The 19,869-nt window shown below is 43.4% G+C and overlaps 1 protein-coding gene across 2 annotated transcripts; it reads right to left on the bottom strand.

The window, feature by feature from the left end:
- LOC139545740 (galactosylceramide sulfotransferase-like) lies at positions 1–19,206 on the bottom strand. Of its 2 annotated transcripts, none has more exons than XM_071353834.1 (3): positions 19,076–19,206; positions 4,720–4,867; positions 1–1,342 (listed from the first exon to the last, which is right to left on the bottom strand). In XM_071353834.1, exons 2-3 carry the CDS (start codon positions 4,845–4,847, stop codon positions 187–189), a joined length of 1,284 nt encoding a protein of 427 aa, XP_071209935.1. In that variant the 5' UTR covers positions 4,848–4,867; positions 19,076–19,206; the 3' UTR covers positions 1–186. The 2 variants fall into 2 exon arrangements, with proteins under 2 accessions (XP_071209935.1, XP_071209933.1); XM_071353832.1 differs by lacking the exon at positions 19,076–19,206 and adding an exon at positions 17,819–18,161.
- Between the last annotated feature and the right edge of the window lie 663 nt (positions 19,207–19,869).

Raw genomic sequence — 19,869 nt, 5'->3', positions numbered from 1 at the left:
CTCTCTCTCTCTCTCTCTCTCTCTCTCTCTCTCTCTCTCTCTCTCTCTCTCTCTCTCTCTCTCTCTCTCTCTCTCTCTCTCTCTCTCTCTCTCTCTCTCTCTCTCTCTTTCTATGCTCTCTCTTTCTATGCTCTCTCTCTATGCTCTCTAATGTAACATTGGCCCATCTCTCCAGTCACCCGCTTGTCACCAGTTGATCATGTCTCTCACATGCCCCCACAGCTTAGTGATCCACAGGTTGACCCCCAGCTCTGTCAGGTATTGCAGCTCGGGTGTGAGCATCTTACGGCACAGCTTGAGGTGGGCCTTGTCCACGTTCTTTTTCAGGTTGTAGCCCATGATGGACTTCTCCCCGATGGGCTGCCAGGGCTGCATGACTGTCTCCTGGATGCTATCTGCATCCACAGCATGCCCTCCCTCAATACAGACGGCCGCCATCTCTGCATTCCTCCTCCGGAGCTCCGCCACGTCGTCAGCCATCCGCTGGTGCCCGTATGCCTCCACCTTCCTCCAGAAGGTGGCATTGAAGTGTTGGTAAAGCCTCCAGTCCACGGCGTTCCACTCCAGGGCCTTGGCCCTCAACTCTGGGGTCAGTTTGGACACGGTGGAGCCCTTCCGGGCGTTGAGCTTGAAGAAGAGCAGGTCGTCCATCTCCCAACAGAGGGCGTCCATGAGCAGGATGAGGGACTCCTCAAAGTGCTCCACCAGCATGACCAGCTGGAAGCAGCCTGCGATGGCCCGGATGCCCTCCTCCACCCTCGGGTCGCCCAGCTCCAGAGTGTTGTCCTGCCCGAAGTCGAAGAACAGAAGATTCTTGAGGTAGAAGGAGTTGAAGCCATCAGGGTCAAAGTAGTGGCGGGGGTCGCGCAGGAACTCCCCCACCTTGTCCTTGCCTGGTATTTTCCAGGTCATGGGCACCAGGCGGCCAAAGTAGTGGAAGGAGGATTCAAAGAGCTCAGCCGGGTCTCTGAGGATGGTGATGTAGGAGGTGTCTGTGGGGAGCACCTTGGCCACCTCCGGTGCATTGAAGCGCATGTGGTTGCATATGATATTGAAGCACATGCCAGGCCTGTAGTCCTTGACCTGGGAGCGTTGGAATGGGGATGGGTAGAAGAAGTCATTACGGCTGTCTGGAAAGGCAAACTTGAGCCTGTGCTTTTCTCCGAAGCGGAAGAGGATGTTGAGGAGCGTGCTGCTGGCCGTCTTGTGGGTCTTCATGAACATGACATCCACTTTGGGAGTGCAGAGGCCCGTCTGTCCCGCGGCATGCTGGGAGCCATTTGTGAATGGTGTGGCGTGGGTTTGAGCAGGCTGATGAGCGCAGGAGTAAGGCACTGGCACCCTATGGAGAGCAAGTGTACACATATACAGTAACAGTCAAAAGTTTGGACACACCTACTCATTCAAGGGTTCTTCTTAATTTTTTACTGTTTTCTACATTGTAGAATAATAGTGAAGACATCAAAACTATGAAATAACACATATGGAATCGTGTATTAACCAAAAAAGTGTTAAACAAATCAAAATATATTTTATATTTGAGATTCTTCAAATAGCCACCCTTTGCCTTGATGACAGCTTTGCACACTCTTGGCATTCTCTCAACCAGCTTCATGAGGTAGCCACCTGGAAGGCATTTCAATTAACAGGTGTGACTTGTAAAAACTTAATTTGTGGAATTTCTTTCCGACTTAATGCATTTGAACCAATCAGCTGTGTTGTGACAAGGTAGGGGTGGTATACAGAAGATAGCCCTATTTAGTAAAATACCAGGTCCATATTATGGCAAGAACAGCTCAAATAAGCAAAGAAAAACAACAGTCCATCATTACTTTAAGACATGAAGGTCAGTCAATCTGGAAAATTTCAAGAACTTTAAAAGTTTCTTCAAGTGCAGTCGCAAAAACCATCAAGCGCTATGATGAAACTGGCTCTCATGAGGACTGCCACAGGAAAGGAAGACTCAGAGTTACCTCTGCTGCAGAGGATAAGTTCCTTAGGGTTAATTGCACCTCAGATTGCAGCCCAAATAAATGTTTCACAGAGTTCAAGTGACACATCTCAACACCAACTGTTCAGAAGAGACTGCATGAATTAGGCCTTCATGGTCGAATTGCTACAAAGACACAACTACTAATGGACACCAATAAGAAGAAGAGACTTGCTTGGGCCAAGAAACACAAGCAATGGACAATAGACCGGTGGAAATCTGTCCTTTGGTCTGATGAGTCCAAATTTTAGATTTTTGGTTCCAACCGCCGTGTCTTTGTGAGACGCAGAGTAGGTGAACGGATGATCTCTGCATGTGTGGTTCCCACCGTGAAGCATGGAGGAGGAGGTGTGATGGTGTGGGAGTGCTTAGCTGGTGACACCGTCAGTGATATATTTAGAATTCAAGGCATACATAACAAGCATGGCTACCACAGCATTCTGCAGCTATACGCCATCCCATCTGGTTTTCGTTTAGTTGGACTATCACTTGTTTTTTAACAGGACACTGACCCAAAACAAACGTCCAGGCTGTGTAAGGGCTATTTGACCAAGAAGGAGAATGTTGGAGTGTTGCATCAGATGACCTGGCCTCAACAATCACCCAACCTCAACCCAATTGAGATGGTTTGGGATGAGTTGGACCGCAGAGTTAAGGAAAAGCAGCCAACAAGTGCTCAGAATAGCTGGTTGAGAGAATGCCAAGAGTGTGCAAAGCTGTCATCACGGCAAGGTTGGCTAATTTAAAGAATCTAAAATCTAAAATACACTGCTCAAAAAAATAAAGGGAACACTTAAACAACACAATGTAACTCCAAGTCAATCACACTTCTGTGAAATCAAACTGTCCACTTAGGAAGCAACACTGATTGACAATAAATTTCACATGCTGTTGTGCAAATGGAATAGACAAAAGGTGGAAATTATAGGCAATTAGCAAGACACCCCCAAAAAAGGAGTGATTCTGCAGGTGGTGACCACAGACAACTTCTCAGTTCCTATGCTTCCTGGCTGATGTTTTGGTCACTTTTGAATGCTGGCGGTGCTCTCACTCTAGTGGTAGCATGAGACGGAGTCTACAACCCACACAAGTGGCTCAGGTAGTGCAGTTCATCCAGGATGGCACATCAATGCGAGCTGTGGCAAAAAGGTTTGCTGTGTCTGTCAGCGTTGTGTCCAGAGCATGGAGGCGCTACCAGGAGACAGGCCAGTACATCAGGAGACGTGGAGGAGGCCGTAGGAGGGCAACAACCCAGCAACAGGACCGCTACCTCCGCCTTTGTGCAAGGAGGTGCACTGCCAGAGCCCTGCAAAATGACCTCCAGCAGGCCACAAATGTGCATGTGTCTGCTCAAACGGTCAGAAACAGACTCCATGAGGGTGGTATGAGGGCCCGACGTCCACAGGTGGGGGTTGTGCTTACAGCCCAGCACCGTGCAGGACGTTTGGCATTTGCCAGAGAACACCAAGATTGGCAAATTCGCCACTGGCGCCCTGTGCTCTTCACAGATGAAAGCAGGTTCACACTGAGCACATGAGCACATGTGACAGACGTGACAGAGTCTGGAGACGCCGTGGAGAATGTTCTGCTGCCTGCAACATCCTCCAGCATGACCGGTTTGGCGGTGGGTCAGTCATGGTGTGGGGTGGCATTTCTTTGTGGGGCCGCACAGCCCTCCATGTGCTCGCCAGAGGTAGCCTGACTGCCATTAGGTACCGAGATGAGATCCTCAGACCCCTTGTGAGACCATATGCTGACATATGCACATTTTTGGCCTGCTGGAGGTCATTTTGCAGGGCTCTGGCAGTGCACCTCCTTGCACAAAGGCGGAGGTAGCGGTCCTGCTGCTGGGTTGTTGCCCTCCTACGGCCTCCTCCACGTCTCCTGATGTACTGGCCTGTCTCCTGGTAGCGCCTCCATGCTCTGGACACTACGCTGACAGACACAGCAAACCTTTTTGCCACAGCTCGCATTGATGTGCCATCCTGGATGAACTGCACTACCTGAGCCACTTGTGTGGGTTGTAGACTCCGTCTCATGCTACCACTAGAGTGAGAGCACGCCAGCATTCAAAAGTGATCAAAACATCAGCCAGGAAGCATAGGAACTGAGAAGTTGTCTGTGGTCACCACCTGCAGAATCACTCCTTTTTTGGGGGTGTCTTGCTAATTGCCTATAATTTCCACCTTTTGTCTATTCCATTTGCACAACAGCATGTGAAATTTATTGTCAATCAGTGTTGCTTCCTAAGTGGACAGTTTGATTTCATAGAAGTGTGATTGACTTGGAGTTACATTGTGTTGTTTAAGTGTTCCCTTTATTTTTTTGAGCAGTGTATATTTTGCTTTGTTTAACACTTTTTTGGTTACTACATGATTCCATATGTGTTATTTCATAGTTTTGATGTCTTCACTATTATTCTACAATGTAGAAAATAGTAAAAATATAGAAAAATCCTTGAATGAGTAGGTGTGTGCAAACTTTTGACTGGTAATGTACAACACATCAAATCACAAATATTATCTGATTTACCATTATGCAATGATGTAGAAGACCCCAAACTAATTTTGCCTCTCATAGTAGCTTATTACCATCATTCATGTGGCAAATAACGCAATCTGTATCATCTGTATATCGTATATATTGCTACTGAATGTTGTTGATGCAATATTTACTGCAAAGGATGCCCAACAACCTCACCTAGTAAAAAGTGTCTAAAAGGGGCTTACTCGGGCAGGTTGAAGTGGACCTGTGGAGCAGAAAGGCAGTAGAGCAGGATCATACAGCTGGTAAGTAGGGCACCCAGGACAAGGCCTTTGCACATCGACCTCCATTGCCTCCCCTGTTTGACAACCATGGTCCCAAATTGAGGGTTATCTGAAACAAAAAGCGGTGTAAGTTATCCACAGTGTACCAAAACAATAGGCTGACAGTCCTGAAATCAACAAACTCCATTTTGTCATTGACATGGAGTCTGTTAGTCACTTGGATCCAATGTCTCCTGTTCCTAATTATTTGGGAACGCACGTAACAGCTCAGTCAAATGGTTGTTTCCAATGAGCACATTGTGTGCCTTTGGTAATGAAACAACTACTAGGTTTATGTTGAGCAAATGTCAAGAAATGTACATTCCTTGATCATTTGAACACACACATTGTATCCTTCATACAATTCCTTGAAAAAGGCGCAATGGGAAATTGTCCAAAGAAGATGCATGTCCCAGCACCTAATCATTAAAGCTGTACTCAAGAGTTTATCATAATTTATGTTGACATTTTGATACATAAGAGAGACTTAACATTGTATACGTCTTATTGTAAGACATTGTAAGGGATCACACATATTCTTCCAATTATAAAGCGTTATACCTGCATGCTTTTGAAAGTGTTACAGCTACACCTTTACTCTGAACACGGCATGGTGTAGCCACACAACAGCATGGACTGATATGCCCTGTGTTTCTGTGTCATCTGTCCCTTAGATGAATAATGCATGGGGCTGGAAAGTGATCCAGTACGGATCTGCAGCCATTCAACCTGCAGCCTGAAATCAGATCGGACTGCACAGTGACCCAGAACAAGCTGGCAGCATTATGTACGTGACGTGGGTCACCCAGTTGCCACCAAGAGTGCGCTCGAGCAACTATACTAAAGACAAACCAAGTCAAGAATATCTGTATCAAAATGCTCTTTATTTGACAGAAAACTCCCACGGCTTTGTTGAAGTTTGAGGTTTCCTCAATACTGAAATCTTCTGTGAACAATTAGGTCTAACATCAGCTAGAATCACCATCCCCATTTTGCAGACATTTGTGTGATAAATGTGTTTTTTTAGTGGAAAAGAAAACGTTCTGTGGCTGCTGGTCACTCAGTGATGGAGTTGAAAATGTCTTCTGCTCCTTTGTCTGGGAGTTCCATGACGGGGCCGTTATAGAGGCATGTGAGGGGGCATTCTGCCTGTCCTTAGAGTCAGCCCAGGCACTGGGATATATGGGAGACATTTAAGTGCTAGTCCCCCTGAATCAGGGATCTTTTCATGGAGCTGTTTAACCTGCCAATGGACCTTGGTGTAGATGTGTGCTTCGTTAGGCTGAGCACTTACTCTGGCTCTGGGAAGGATGCACACCTTTGGTGGGCAGGTGTCTGTTATTGTGTAATGTTTCATGTAGTATATTGTATCTACCAAGTATTGTCTGATATGGGTAGGTGCTAAGAAGTAACAGTGACTTTAGAAAGTATTCACACCCCTTGACTTTTTCCACGTTATGTTGTAGTACAGCCAGAATTTAAAATGGATTCAATTGCAATGTTTTTGTAACTGGCCTACACACAATACCCCATAATGTCAAAGTCGGAATTTATACTAATTAATTAAAAATGAAAAGCTGAAATGTCTTGAGTCAATAAGTATTCAATAATTTGTTATGGCAAGCCTAAATAAATTCAGGAGTGAAAATTTGCTTAACAAGTTACATAATAAGTTGCATGGACTCTGTGTGCAATAATAGTGTTTAACATTATTTTTAATGACTAACTCGTCTCTACCCCACACATACAATTATCTGTAAGGTCCCTCAGTTTAGCAGTGATTTTCAAACGGGGAGGTTTTCTAATACCTCGCAAAGAAGGGCACCTATTGGTAGATGGGAGAAAAAAAAGCAGACATTGAATATCCCTTTGAGCATGGTGCAGTTATTAATTACACTTTGGCTGGTGTATCAATACACCCAGTCACTACAAAGATACAAACATCCTTCCTAACTCAGTTGCCGGAGAGGAAGGAAACCTCTCAGGGATTTCACCACGAGGCCTACGATGACTTTAAAACAGTTACAGAGTTTAATGGCTGTGATAGGAGAAAACGGAAGATGGATCAACAACATTGTAGTTACTCCACAATACTAACCTAATTGACAGAGTGAAAAGAAGGAAGACTGTACAGAAGAAAAATATTCCAAAACATGCGTCCTGTTTGCAACAAGGCACTAAAGTAATACAGAAAAAAATGTGGTAAAGCAATTACCTTTTCGTCCTGAATACAAAGTGTTGTGTTTGGGTCAAATCCAATGCAGCACATTACTGAGTATCACTCACAATATCTTCAAGCATAGTGGTGGCTGCATCATGCTATGGGTATGCTTGTAATCATTAAGGACTGGGGAGTTTTTCAGGATAATAACTGGCAAATGTTGCAAAATCCAGGTGTGGAAAGCTCTTAGAGACTTACCCAGAAAGTCTCACACCTGTAATCGCTGTATTGACTCAGGAGGTTGAGTACTTATCTAATCAAGATATCTAATCAAGATATATTAGTGTTTTATTTATCTTTTTTCTTCTTTTTTTACAAATGTTCACATTTTTCTTCCACTGACGTTACAGAGTATTTTGTGCAGATGGTTGACAAACAATGACAATGACATCCAATCCCACTTTGTAACAACAACATGTGGAAAAAGGGGTGTGAATACTTTCTGTATGTCTACAACACCATTCAAATGGAATTGTATGGTGAAGGGCAATGGCAAAAGTCACTCTCTCCACAAATCGTATAAGCAGTAATGTATCCATTATCTGATGATATCATAACCTTCAGTCACAAAAGCACATATTGACGTACTGTGCATGAAAACATTCCTTGGCAATGAACCGCAAACAGAGACATTCAGGAAAACATTCAATGTGAGGGCTAACTTGCTATGCACACCATCACAGTTATTGCCAATGTGCAAATAACTCATGTCTGAATGAAACCTGCTATGGAATAGGTTAGGTAGGTTAGGTCTGAGGAGCATGATCAGACACTAGCACTACCACTTCCACACTCCAGTCCCAGGGGGCAGCAGCAACCGGGTCCAGGTTCTCTGTCAAGCCTTGATAAAGTGTGCAGGTGTTGGCAATTAGGAGTTTAGTCAATCCTTGAGAGAGAGGTGGCCATAGAGCCTCTCGGCCTGACAGTTTTTGTTCTTTTAGTTAACCTCTTCGGTTTCCGCAATGTACAGTTGAAGTCAGAAGTTTACATACACCTTAGCCAAATACATTTAAACTCAGTTTTTCACCATTCCTGACATTTAATCCTAGTAAAAATTTCCGGTCTTAGGTCAGTTAGGATCACAACCTTATTTTAAGAATGTGAAATGTCAGAATAATAGTAGAGAGAATGATTTATTTCAGCTTTTATTTCTTTCATCACATTCCCAGTGGGTCAGAAGTTTACATACACGCAATTAGTATTTGGTAGCATTGCCTTTAAATTGTTTAACTTGGGTCAAACGTTTCGGGTAGCCTTCCACAAGCTTCCCACAATAAGTTGGGTGAATTTTGGCCCATTAATCCTGACAGAGCTGGTGTAACTGAGTCAGGTTTGTAGGCCTCCTTGCTCGCACACGCTTTTTCAGTTCTGCCCACAAATTTTCTATGGATTTGAGTTCAGGGCTTTGTGATGGCCACTCCAATAACTTGACTTTGTTGTCCTTAAGCCATTTTTCCACGACTTTGGAAGTATGCTTGGGGTCATTGTCCATTTGGAAGACACATTTGCGACCAAGCTTTAACTTCCTGACTGATGTCTTGAGATGTTGCTTCAATATATCCACATTGTTTTTCTTCCTCATGATGCCATCTATTTTGTGAAGTGCACCAGTCCCTCCTGCAGCAAAGCACCCCCACAACATGATGCTGCCACTCCCGTGCTTCACGGTTGGGATGGTGTTCTTCGGCTTGCAAGCCGCCCCCTTTTTCGTCCAAACATAACGATGGTCATTATGGCCAAACAGTTCGATTTTTGTTTCATCAGACCAGAGGACATTTCTCCAAAAAGTACAATCTTTGTCCCCATGTGCAGTTGCAAACCGTAGTTTGGCTTTTTTATGACGGTTTTGGAGCAGTGGCTTCTTCCTTGCTGAGTGGCCTTTCAGGTTATGTCAATATAGGACTTGTTTTACTGTGGATATAGATACTTTTTTACCGGTTTCCTCCAGCATCTTCACAAGGTCCTTTGCTGTTGTTCTGGGATTGATTTGCACTTTTTGCACCAAAGTATGTTCATCTCTAGGAGACAGAACATGTCTCCTTCCTATCACGGCTGCGTGGTCCCATGGTGTTTATACTTGCGTACTATTGTTTGTACAGATGAATGTGGTACCTTCAGGCGATTGGAAATTACTCCCAAGGATGAACCAGACTTGTGGAGGTCTACATTTATCTTGGCAGATTTCTTTTGATTTCCCCTTAATGTCAAGCAAAGAGGCACTGAGTTTGAAGGTAGGCCTTGAAATACATAAAAAAATACACCTCCAATTGACTCAAATGATGTCAATTAGCCTATCAGAAGCATCTAAAGCCATGACATCATTTTATGGAATTTTCCAAACTGTTTAAAGGCACAGTCAACTTAGTGTATGTAAACTTCTGACCCACTGGAATTGTGATACAGTGAATTGAAAGTGAAATAATCTGTCTGTAAACAATTGTTGGAAAAATGACTTGTGTCATGCACAAAGTAGATGTCCTAACTGTCTTGCCAAAACTATAGTTTGTTAACAAAAAATTTGTGGAGTGGTTGAAAAAAAGAGTTTTAATGACTCCAACCTAAGTGTATGTAAACTTACGACATCAACTGTAAATATGTATTTTGGCCATCCTTTTGTACAACGAACAATAATCCACATGGCCTGGCTGACCAATGGGAGTTTGGACAGAGCTGGCCCTGGATCCCGGTAAATTTACTTTCTCCTGGGCACATGTACATACACTACACCCCTTAAAATTTGTGGATTTGGCTATTTCAGCCACACCCGTTGCTGACAGGTGTATAAAATAGAGCAAACAGCCATGCAATCTCTATAGACAAACATTGAAAGTAGAATGGCCTTACTGAAGAGCTCAGTGACTTTCAACGTGGCACCGCCATACAAGTCAGTTCGTCATATTTCTGCCCTGCTAGAGCTGCCCTGGTCAACAGTAAGAGCTGTTACTGTGAAGTGGAAACGTCTCGGAACAACAACGGCTCAGCCGCGAAGTGGTAGGCCACACAAGCTCACAGAACAGGACCACCGAGTGCTGAAGCACGTAGCGCATATAAATCATCTGTCCTCGGTTGCAACACTCACTACTGAGTTCCAAACTATCTCTGGAAGCAACTTCAGTACAATAACTGTTCGTCTGGAGCTTCATGAAATGGGTTTTCCATGGCCAAGCAGTCACACACAAGCCTAAGATCACCATGCGCAATGCCAAGCGTCGGCTGGAGTGGTGTAAAGCTCGCCGCCATTGCACTCGCGTTCCTTGGAGTGATGAATCACGCTTCACCATCTGGCAGTCCGACAGACGAATCTGGGTTTGGCGGATGCCAGGAGAATGCTATGTGCCCCAATGCATAGTGCCAACTGTAAAGTTTGGTTGAGGAGAAATAATGGTCTGGGGCTGTTTTTCATGTTTCAGGCTAGGCCCCTTAATTCCAGTGAAGATAAATCTTAAGGCTACAGCATACAATGACATTCTAGACGATTTTGTGCTTCCAACATAACTGGCCTGCACAGAGCCCTGACCTCAACCCCACCGAACACCTTTGGGATGAATTGGAATGCTGACTGCTAGCCAGGCCTAATCGCCCAACATCAGTGCCTGACCTCACCAATGCTCTTGTCGCTGAATGGAAACAAGTCCCCGCAGCAATGATCCAACATCTAGTGGAAAGCCTTCACAGAAGAGTGGAGGCTGTTATAGCTGCAAAGGGGGGGGGGGGAGGGGGGGCAACTCCATATTAATGTCCATGATTTTGGAATGAGATGTTCGATGAGCAGGTGTCCACATACTTTTTGTCATGTAGTTTATATATATATATATATATATAATATATAAATAGTGCATTCGGAAATTATTCAGACCCCTTGACTTTTTCCACATTTGGTTACATTACAGCTTTATTCCAAAATGGATAAAATAGTTCCCCCATCATCAGTCCAAACACAATACTGACATAATGACAAGCAAAAACAAGTTTTTAGAATTTTTTGCAAATGTATAAAATAAAACAAACTGAAATACCACAGTTACATAAGTATTCAGGCCCTTTACTAAGGAATTTGTTGAACCACCTTTGGCAGTGATCACAGCCTCGAGTATGAGAATGACGCTACAAGATTGGCTCACCAGTGTTTGGGGAGTTTCTCCCATTCTTCTCTGCAGATCCTCTCAAGCTCTGTCAGGTTGGATGGGGAGTGTCACTGCACAGCTATTTTCAGGTCTCTCCAGAGATGTTCAATCGGGTTCAAGTCCAGGCTCTGGCTGGGCCAATCAAGAACATTCAAAGACTTGTTCCGAAGCCACTCCTGCATTGTCTTGGCTGTGTGCTTAGGGTTGTTGTCCTGTTGGAAGGTGATCCTTCGCCCCAGTCTGAGGTCCTGAGTGGTCTGGAGCAGGTTTCCATCAAGGATCATTCTCTACTTTGCTCCGTTCATCTTTCCCTCGATCCTGACTAGTCTCCCAGTCCCTACCACTGAAAAACATCCCCACAGCATGATGCTGCAACCACCATGCTTCACCGTAAAGATGGTGCCAGGTTTCCTCCAGACGTGACGCTTGGCATTCAGGCCAAAGAGTTCAATCTTGGTTTCATCCGACCAGAGAATCTTGTTTTTCATGGTCTGAGAGTCCTTTAGGTGCCTTTTAGCAAACTCCAGGCAGGCTGTCATGTGCCTTTTACTGAGAAGTGGCTTCCGTCTGACCACTCTACCATAAAGGCCTGATAAAGACCTGACTGCTGCAGAGATGGTTGTCCTTCTGAATGGTTCTCCCATCTGCACAGTTCTCCCATCAGAGTGACCATCGGGTTCTTGGTCACCTCCCTGACCAAGGCCCTTCTCCCCCGATTGCTCCGTTTGGGCGGGCGGCCAGCTCTAGGAAGAGTCTTGGTGGTTCTAAACTTCTTCAATTTAAGAATGATGGCGGCCACTGTTCTTGGGGACCTTCAATGCTGCAGACATTTTTTGGTACCCTTCCCCAGATCTGTGTCTTGACACAATCCTGTCTTGGAGTTCTACGGACAATTCCTTCGACCTCATAGCTTGGTTTTTGCTCTGACATGCATTGTCAACTGTGGGACTTTATATAGACAGGTGTGTGCCTTTCCAAATCATGTCCAATCCATTGAATTTACCACAGGTGGACTCCAATCAAGTTGTTGAAACATCTCAATGATGATTAATGGAAACAGGATGCACCTGAGTTCAATTTCAAGTCTCATAGCAGAGGGTCTGAATACATATGTAAATAAAGTATTTCTGTTTTTAATTTTTTATACATTTGCAAACATTTCTAAAAACCTGTATTTGCTTTGTTATTATGGTATATTGTGTGTAGGTTGGGCCTCCCGAGTGGAGCAGCGATCTAAGGCACTGCATCGCAGTGCTAGAGGCATCACTACAGATCCGGGTTTGATCCCGGGCTGTGTAGCAGCTGGCCGCGACCGGAAGACCCATGAGGCGGCGCAAAATTGTCCCAGCGTCGTCCGGGTTAGGGGAGGGTCTGGCTGGCCGGGATGTCCTTGTCCCATCGCGCTCTAGAGACTCCTGTGGTGGGCCGGGCGCATGCACGCTGACACGGTCGCCAGTTGGACGGTATTTCCTCCGACACATTGGTGCGGCTGGCTTCCGGGTTAAGCCACCAGTGTGTCAAAAAGCAGTGTGGCTTGGCAAGGTCGTGTTTTGGCGGATGCATGTCTCTCGACCTTCGCCTCTCCCGAGTCCATAAGGGAGTTGCAGCGATTGGACAAGACTGTAACTACCAATTGGATATCACGAAAAGGGGTAAAAAGAAATAAAGAAATAAAGAACTTAGCCTCTCCCTTTGCCCTCAGAACAGCCTCAAATCGTTAAGGCGTGGACTCGACAAGGTGCCAAAAGCTTTACACAGGGATGTAGGCGCATATTGACTCAAATGCTTCCCACAGTTGTCAAGTTGGCTGGATGTCCTTTGGGTGGTGGACCAGTCTTTATACACACTGGAAACCTTTGAGCGTGAAAAACCCATCAGCGTTGCAGTTCTTGACACAAATCGGTGTGCCCGGCACCTACTACCTTACCCCGTTCAAAGGCATTTAAATCGTTTTTTTTTTGCCAATTCACCCTCTGAATGGCCATGTCTCAATTGTCTCAAGGTTTAAAAATCATTCTTTAACCTGTCTCCTCCTCTTTATCTACACTGATTGAAGTAGATTTAACAAGTGACATCAATAAGAGATCATAGCTTTAAGCTGGATTCACCTAGTCAGTCTATGTCATGGAAAGAGCAGGTGTACATAATGTTTTGTGCATAATTTAATAAGATTATTCAATTAAAAGATGTTGCTGACTTTAAGTGCAGAACACTTAAACTGGAACGACACTCTCAATAACAGTTGCACAAAAGTACAGTTGAAATCGGGAGTTTACATACACTTAGGTTGGAGTCATTAAAACGCATCCAACCACTCCAAAAATTTCTTGTTAGCAAACTATAGTTTTGGCAAGTCGGTTAGGACATCTACTTTGTGCATGACACAAGTCATTTTTCCAACAATTGTTTACAGACAGATTATTTCACTTACAATTCACTGTATCACAATTCTAGTGGGTCAGAAGTTTACATACACTAAGTTGACTGTGCCTATAAACAGCTTGGAAAATTCAAAAAAATTATGTCATGGCTTTAAAAGCTTCTGATAGGCTAATTGACATCATTTGAGTCAATTGGATGTGTACCTGTGGATGTATTTCAAGGCCTATCTTCAAACTCAGTGCTTCTTTGCTTGACATCATGGGAAAATCAAAAGAAATCAGCCAAGACCTCAGAAAATAAATGTAGACCTCCACAAGTCTGGTTCAGCCTTGGGAGCAATTTACAATCGCCTGAAGGTACCACGTTCATCTGTACAAACAATAGTACACAAGTATAAACACCATGGGACCATGCAGCCGTCATACCGCTCAGGAAGGAGACGCGTTCTGTCTCCTAGAGATGAACGTACTTTGGTGCGAAAAGTGCAAATCAATCCCAGAACAACAGCAAAGGACCTTGTGAAAATGCTGGAGGAAACAGGTACAAAAGTATCTATATCCCCAGTAAAATGAGTCCTATATCGACATAACCTGAAAGCCCGCTCAGCAAGGAAGAAGCCACTGCTCCAAAACCGTCATAAAAAAGCCAGACAACGGGTTGCAACTGCACATGGGGACAAAGAACGTACTTTTTGGAGAAATGTCCTCTGGTCTGATGAAACAAAAATAGAACTGTTTGGCCATAATGACCATCGTTATGTTTGGAGGAAAAAGGGGGAGGTTTGCAAGCCGAAGAACACCATCCCAACCGTGAAGCACGGGGGTGGCAGCATCATGTTGTGGAGGTGCTTTGCTGCAGGAGGGACTAGTGCACTTCACAAAATAGATGGCATCATGACGCAGGACAATTATGTGGATATTTTGAAGCAACATCTCAAGACATCAGTCAGGAAGTTAAAGCTTGGTCGCAAATGGGCCTTCCAAATGGACAATGACCCCAAGCATACTTCCAAAGTTGTGGCAAAATGGCTTAAGGACAACAAAGTCAAGGTATTGGAGTGGCCATCACAAAGCCCTGACCTCAATCCCATAGAAGATTTGTGGGAATAACTGAAAAAGCATGTGCGAACAAGGAGGCCTACAAACCTGACTCAGTTACACCAGCTCTGTCAGGAGGAATGGGCCAAAATTCACCCAACTTATTGTGCGAAACGTTTGACCCAAGTTAAACAATTTAAAGGCAATGCTACCAAATACTAATTGAGTGTATCTAAACTTCTGACCCACTGGGAATGTAATGAAAGAAACAAAAGCTGAAATAAATTATTCTCTCTACTATTATTCTGACATTTCACATTCTTAAAATAAGGTGGTGATCCTAACTGACCTAAGACAGGGTCAGAATATTTACTAGGATTAAATGTCAGGAATGGTAAAAAATGTAGTTTAAACATATTTGGCTAAGGTGTGTGTAAACTTTCGACTTCAACTGTATCTTCTGAACTTAGAACTATAAGGTTCTTTCTGAAAAGATAATTGGCTTTATTAATGTTCCGAACCCTCATTAGTTTGAATGTATTCTGTCAGCATTTTTTAAAACTTAACAACATGAATATTCTAATGAGTCCCTGCCTCTACATTATGAAGTAACTGGGCTTGGTGTGGGCTAGCCCTTGCCCTTGATTGGTTTGGTGTGGGTTGGCCCTTGTTGGATTTGGTGTGGTCCTGGCCCATGTTGGGCTGATTCCCGCTGGCCCAGTGGTTCCAAATCAGGGGTACTAGGACCGCTGGCGGTATTTGTCCTTTCCACAGGGGGTACTTGAGAAGACTCGTGAGACCGTAGGCTTAAAATGCACGAGAGGGTTTGATTTGATTTATTAGGATCCCCGTTTGCTGATGCCTATAGAGTACCGCAGTATGAGTCTTAATACCCATAAAACCTAGCGGTCAAACAAGGAAATGGTTCCAATTGTTTTTCAACCATTAATTTTCCCATAAAGGATTTTAGAAACACTTAAAGTAAGGACTGTGTTTCGTGTAGGCTAACCATGGAGTTGTGATAACAGCGTAAATCTCTCTAGGACAAGGTGACCTTTATCAACATATTCACCTGTATTTACCCCCCCAAAATTAAACGCTAATTAGCTCTTAATTTGTCTATCATAAAGAACTACAAATGCCATGATGATCTGGACGAGACTGCCGAATCGAGGCTGTTAGGTTCTAACACGAAAGCTTACACCAAGTTTATTGTCACCCAAAGGATCGAACAGCTGAACCGACAAAAACATGTTCACAATAGCGGTGGTATATGTACCCCAATTTGAGGTGGAATCTCCTCCTTCTCTCCAAACACTACATCTCCGTTGCTAGGCAGGAAATCAAGTGACTCGAGCTAAAAACTGTTCTTTCTCCCTTAACGTGACCTGACCTGCCCTCGACCCCCTTCATCACTAATCCATGGCTCTCTCCCCTTATCAATGCCTGCCACGTGATCGTTTTCCCTAAACTCGGTACATTCCAAGCTTAATTGTCCCCAACATATACTTTCCTCCTACAGATAACCATTAACTTCTGGTGTAAACCCTCTAAACCTAAGCACTCAATATTTCAATAGGATACCAGATAATTAACCCTATTCCAAGTTTAGGAGTTAGTACCCAGAATCCATCAAGGCTTAGGTAAGAATTTCTGGATTAACTATCTAATGTTAGCTAAATGTAGTAATTAATAAATTGGCTACGTTTCTTTAAATGGACAATTCTGTGAACTGTCTTGTGCAGCTTTTAAATTGACACAATACCTGTTAGCAAAGGTGTCCGTTAGAGATGACGTGCAGGAGCTTGCAGTGATTTGTAGTCTTGCATGATGTCTACTTTGATGCTAATTCGTATTTTTGAATATGAGAGTAAATAGAGCCAAATATATTGATATAAGTCACCTTGTCCGAGAGAGATTTACATGGTTATCAAAATGTCACGCCAGGGTAAGCCTACACGAAACAAAGCCCTTATTTTAAGTGTTTCTAAAATGGGAAAAATGAATGGTGGAAAAACGATTGGAATCATTTCCCTGTTTGACCGCTCGTTTTTATGGGTATTATGACACCTCCACTGTGGGGCTCTATGGCGACAGCTAGTCTTCAAGGATACTATCGGCAGAGCAAAATGTACTTGGCGGTACAGTAACTGAAAAAGGTTGGAAACCACTGCGCTAGCCCGTGTTGTACTGGTGTGGGCTTGGTATGGGGAAAGCCCATGCAGGGCTAACCCATGTTGGGCTGATGGGGTTGTTGTGGGCTAGCCCATGTTTAGCCCATGTTTGGCTGGCTAAGCCCCTGCCCACCAAATACCCAAATGGGGCCAATAGGGCCATGTTTGCTGGGTAGTCAGTTTACAGAACAATTAGGCAAGCCTAGGCCCCCTAGACCCAGCGAGTATAGTGTAACAGTAGGTTTGTCTTATCAGTTCTGTAACAGCCCATATTGGCTGCTCTATCATTTGAAACAATTTTCTTCAACCCAAATGTCAGAACTCAAACTTGAGATAAGATATTTTAGTTGCACATTATGATCATTCTATTATACCTATGTCAAAGAATAAGACAAAAAATAGATGTTTAGAACCAGTGGTGGAAAAAGTACTAAATTGCCATACTTGATTAAAAGTAAAGACACTTTACTAGAAAATGATTCAAGTAAAAGTGAAAGTCACCCAGTAAAATACTATTTGAGTAAAAGTCTAAAAGTATCTGGTTTAAAAAGTACTTATGTACAGTTGTGAAAAAGAGTAATCAATTGTCATACTGCTATAGATCAAATTCCTTATATTAAGCAAACCAGATGGCACAATTTTTTTGTTTATTTCTTTTACGGACCGACAAGGGTACACTTCAACACTCAATTTACATACGCAGTATTTGTGTTTAGTGAGTCTGCCTGATCAGAGGCAGTAGAGATGACAACGCATTATATTGATAGGTGTGAATTGGACCATTTTGCTGTCCAGCCTGAGCATATGAAATGTAACGAGTACTTTTGGGTGCCAGGAAAAATGTAATGGAATAAAAAGTACATATTTTCTTTTGGAATGTAGTGGAGTAAAAGTAAAAATGGTCAAAAATATAAATAGTAAAGTACAGATACCCCCAAAAAGGATTTAAGTAGTACTTCAAAGTATTTTTACTTAAGTACTTTACATCACTGTTTAGAACCATAAATAGGTCTGTAGTATACATTTCAATATACAAATCTCAAATGATCCTCAGTGATTCTCTTTGTGAAAAATAACACTTACCCTTTTGTGCATAAATCCAGCAACTGCAGTTAGATTAAAAATGCCACTGAAGTTGAAACCTAGGACGGTTGTTTCTCCTCAGAGTGTATAGCAGTGAGTATAAGAAGAGCTGTCCGGTCCACTGGTGCCTTTTTCCTGCTCCCGTTGGGTCACACATGCTGTCACAACCCCACCTCATGGTCCAGTACTTTCCTTATCATTACATATGACCGAAGCCCATTCACCTGGCAGGTGCTCTCTCTCTCTGTATATTATGCAAACCTGATGTCTCTGGCACCCTCCTCCTCCACTTTCAACTCTCAAAGTGATCAGGCTCCCTGTCAGGGGACTTGCACTTGTCAGTGTGTGAAAGAGAGAGAGGCACATAGAGAAAGAGAGAGGGAGAGAGAGAGCGTGAGGGGGGTAGAGGGACAGGGGAAGGGCTCTTTTCTGTCTTTATACAGAAGGCTATTGAGAGCAGACACTGGACTCAAGTCTGAGATGCAAGCTGATAGGAGGGCTAGCAAATAGTTTAAAAATAAAAATGCAGAGAGCCACAGAGCACAAAGCCCTCGATTGTGCCAACTTATCAAGCCTGGTCTATCTCACGACCGTATTGTTCTAAAGACTACTTTAGCAAGCTTTGCATATAGATCATTTAAAAAAAAATGAAAATAGGATTAATAACATAATGAAATATGAATGAAGCAATAAGGCATGAGAACCCATGGATGATCATAAATACACACGGCTAAGGGATGTTCTTGGGCACAACACGAACAATAGGTTATAAATACACTGAAAAGACATGGGTATTGCATTTCATGTACTCTTTGTTTTGTGGTGAACCCAGTTACAGTACAATAGCCACAATTCATTTTTCAACTAAACAGCTGAACTTGAGGGATGGGCTTGAAAAACCTTCTATTGTTCTCAACTGAAGGACCAACAGCTTATGTATATTTTGAAACTTTACATTGTTTGGGTTATGATATATGGATTCTGTACTAAGTTTGTAAGTTATATTACTTAAGAATCAAAGGTATATGTAACACATTAATAAGAAAGAGCAAGTTAAGCTTCAGCTGGCCCAGAACAGAGCGGCATGTCTTGCTCTTCATTGTAATCAGAGGGTTAATATTAATACTGTGCATGCCAGTCTCTCCTGGCTAAGAGTTGAGGAAAGACTTCTAGTTTTTTGTAAGAAACATTAATTTCTTGGAAATTCCAAATAGTTTGTATAGTCAACTTACACACAGCACTGACATAAGCACTTACCCCACCAGACATGCCAACAGGGGTCTTTTCACTGTACCCAGGTCCAGAACAAATTCAAGGAAACGTACAGTATTATACAGAGCCATGCGTGCATTGAACTCCCTTCCACCTCATAAAGCGCAAGTGAAAAGGAAACCCTGGTTTCAAAAAACAAATAAAGCAACACCTCTCCCACACGTGACCTACAGTACTTGTGTGTATGTACTGACATGTATGTGTAACTGATAGATGCAAACACACGACATGTTAATGTTTTAAATGTATGTAAATTGTAGTCTTTTGTCTGTAATGTCTTGGATCCCAGTAAAACTAGCTGTCGCCCATTGGCGTCGGCTAATGTGGATCCTAGTAAATCTAATTGTGAGGAACAGCAGGAAATCTTGCGTAAAACTGATTTGATTCATTCTGCATTTTCAGTTTCATAATAAAGGCGTGTTACCGGACTCAGATTCAGCCTACTCCTGGACCAAAATGCACTTTCAATGGAGATTTGCCTACTTCTTTGGACTCGTGGGAATATGGACAACTGTATTTGGTACCACTACCGTCCATTTAACGGCAGTATCACGGTGTCAATAGAGAATGATCCAGACATACGAGCCAAAGATTGATTAGTCCATTTTACTCTGGGAAGCGGGATGTGACAATATGTTGTCATACAGCACTGACTGTTACAGTAAAGGGAGGTGGGCACTGTCCCTCTCTTTCCACACACTAAAGCCTTTCAATCCAGAAGGAGAAAGCATAGGGATCACGCTGATCATCCCACCCTGCCTCTAACCCTTCCCCCCTCA

The sequence above is a fragment of the Salvelinus alpinus genome, chromosome 19 (genome assembly GCF_045679555.1).
Source record: "Salvelinus alpinus chromosome 19, SLU_Salpinus.1, whole genome shotgun sequence".
NCBI lineage: Eukaryota > Metazoa > Chordata > Actinopteri > Salmoniformes > Salmonidae > Salvelinus > Salvelinus alpinus.
The sequence above is the reverse complement of the archived record's forward strand: the minus strand, read 5'-3'. Positions and strand labels throughout refer to the sequence as shown.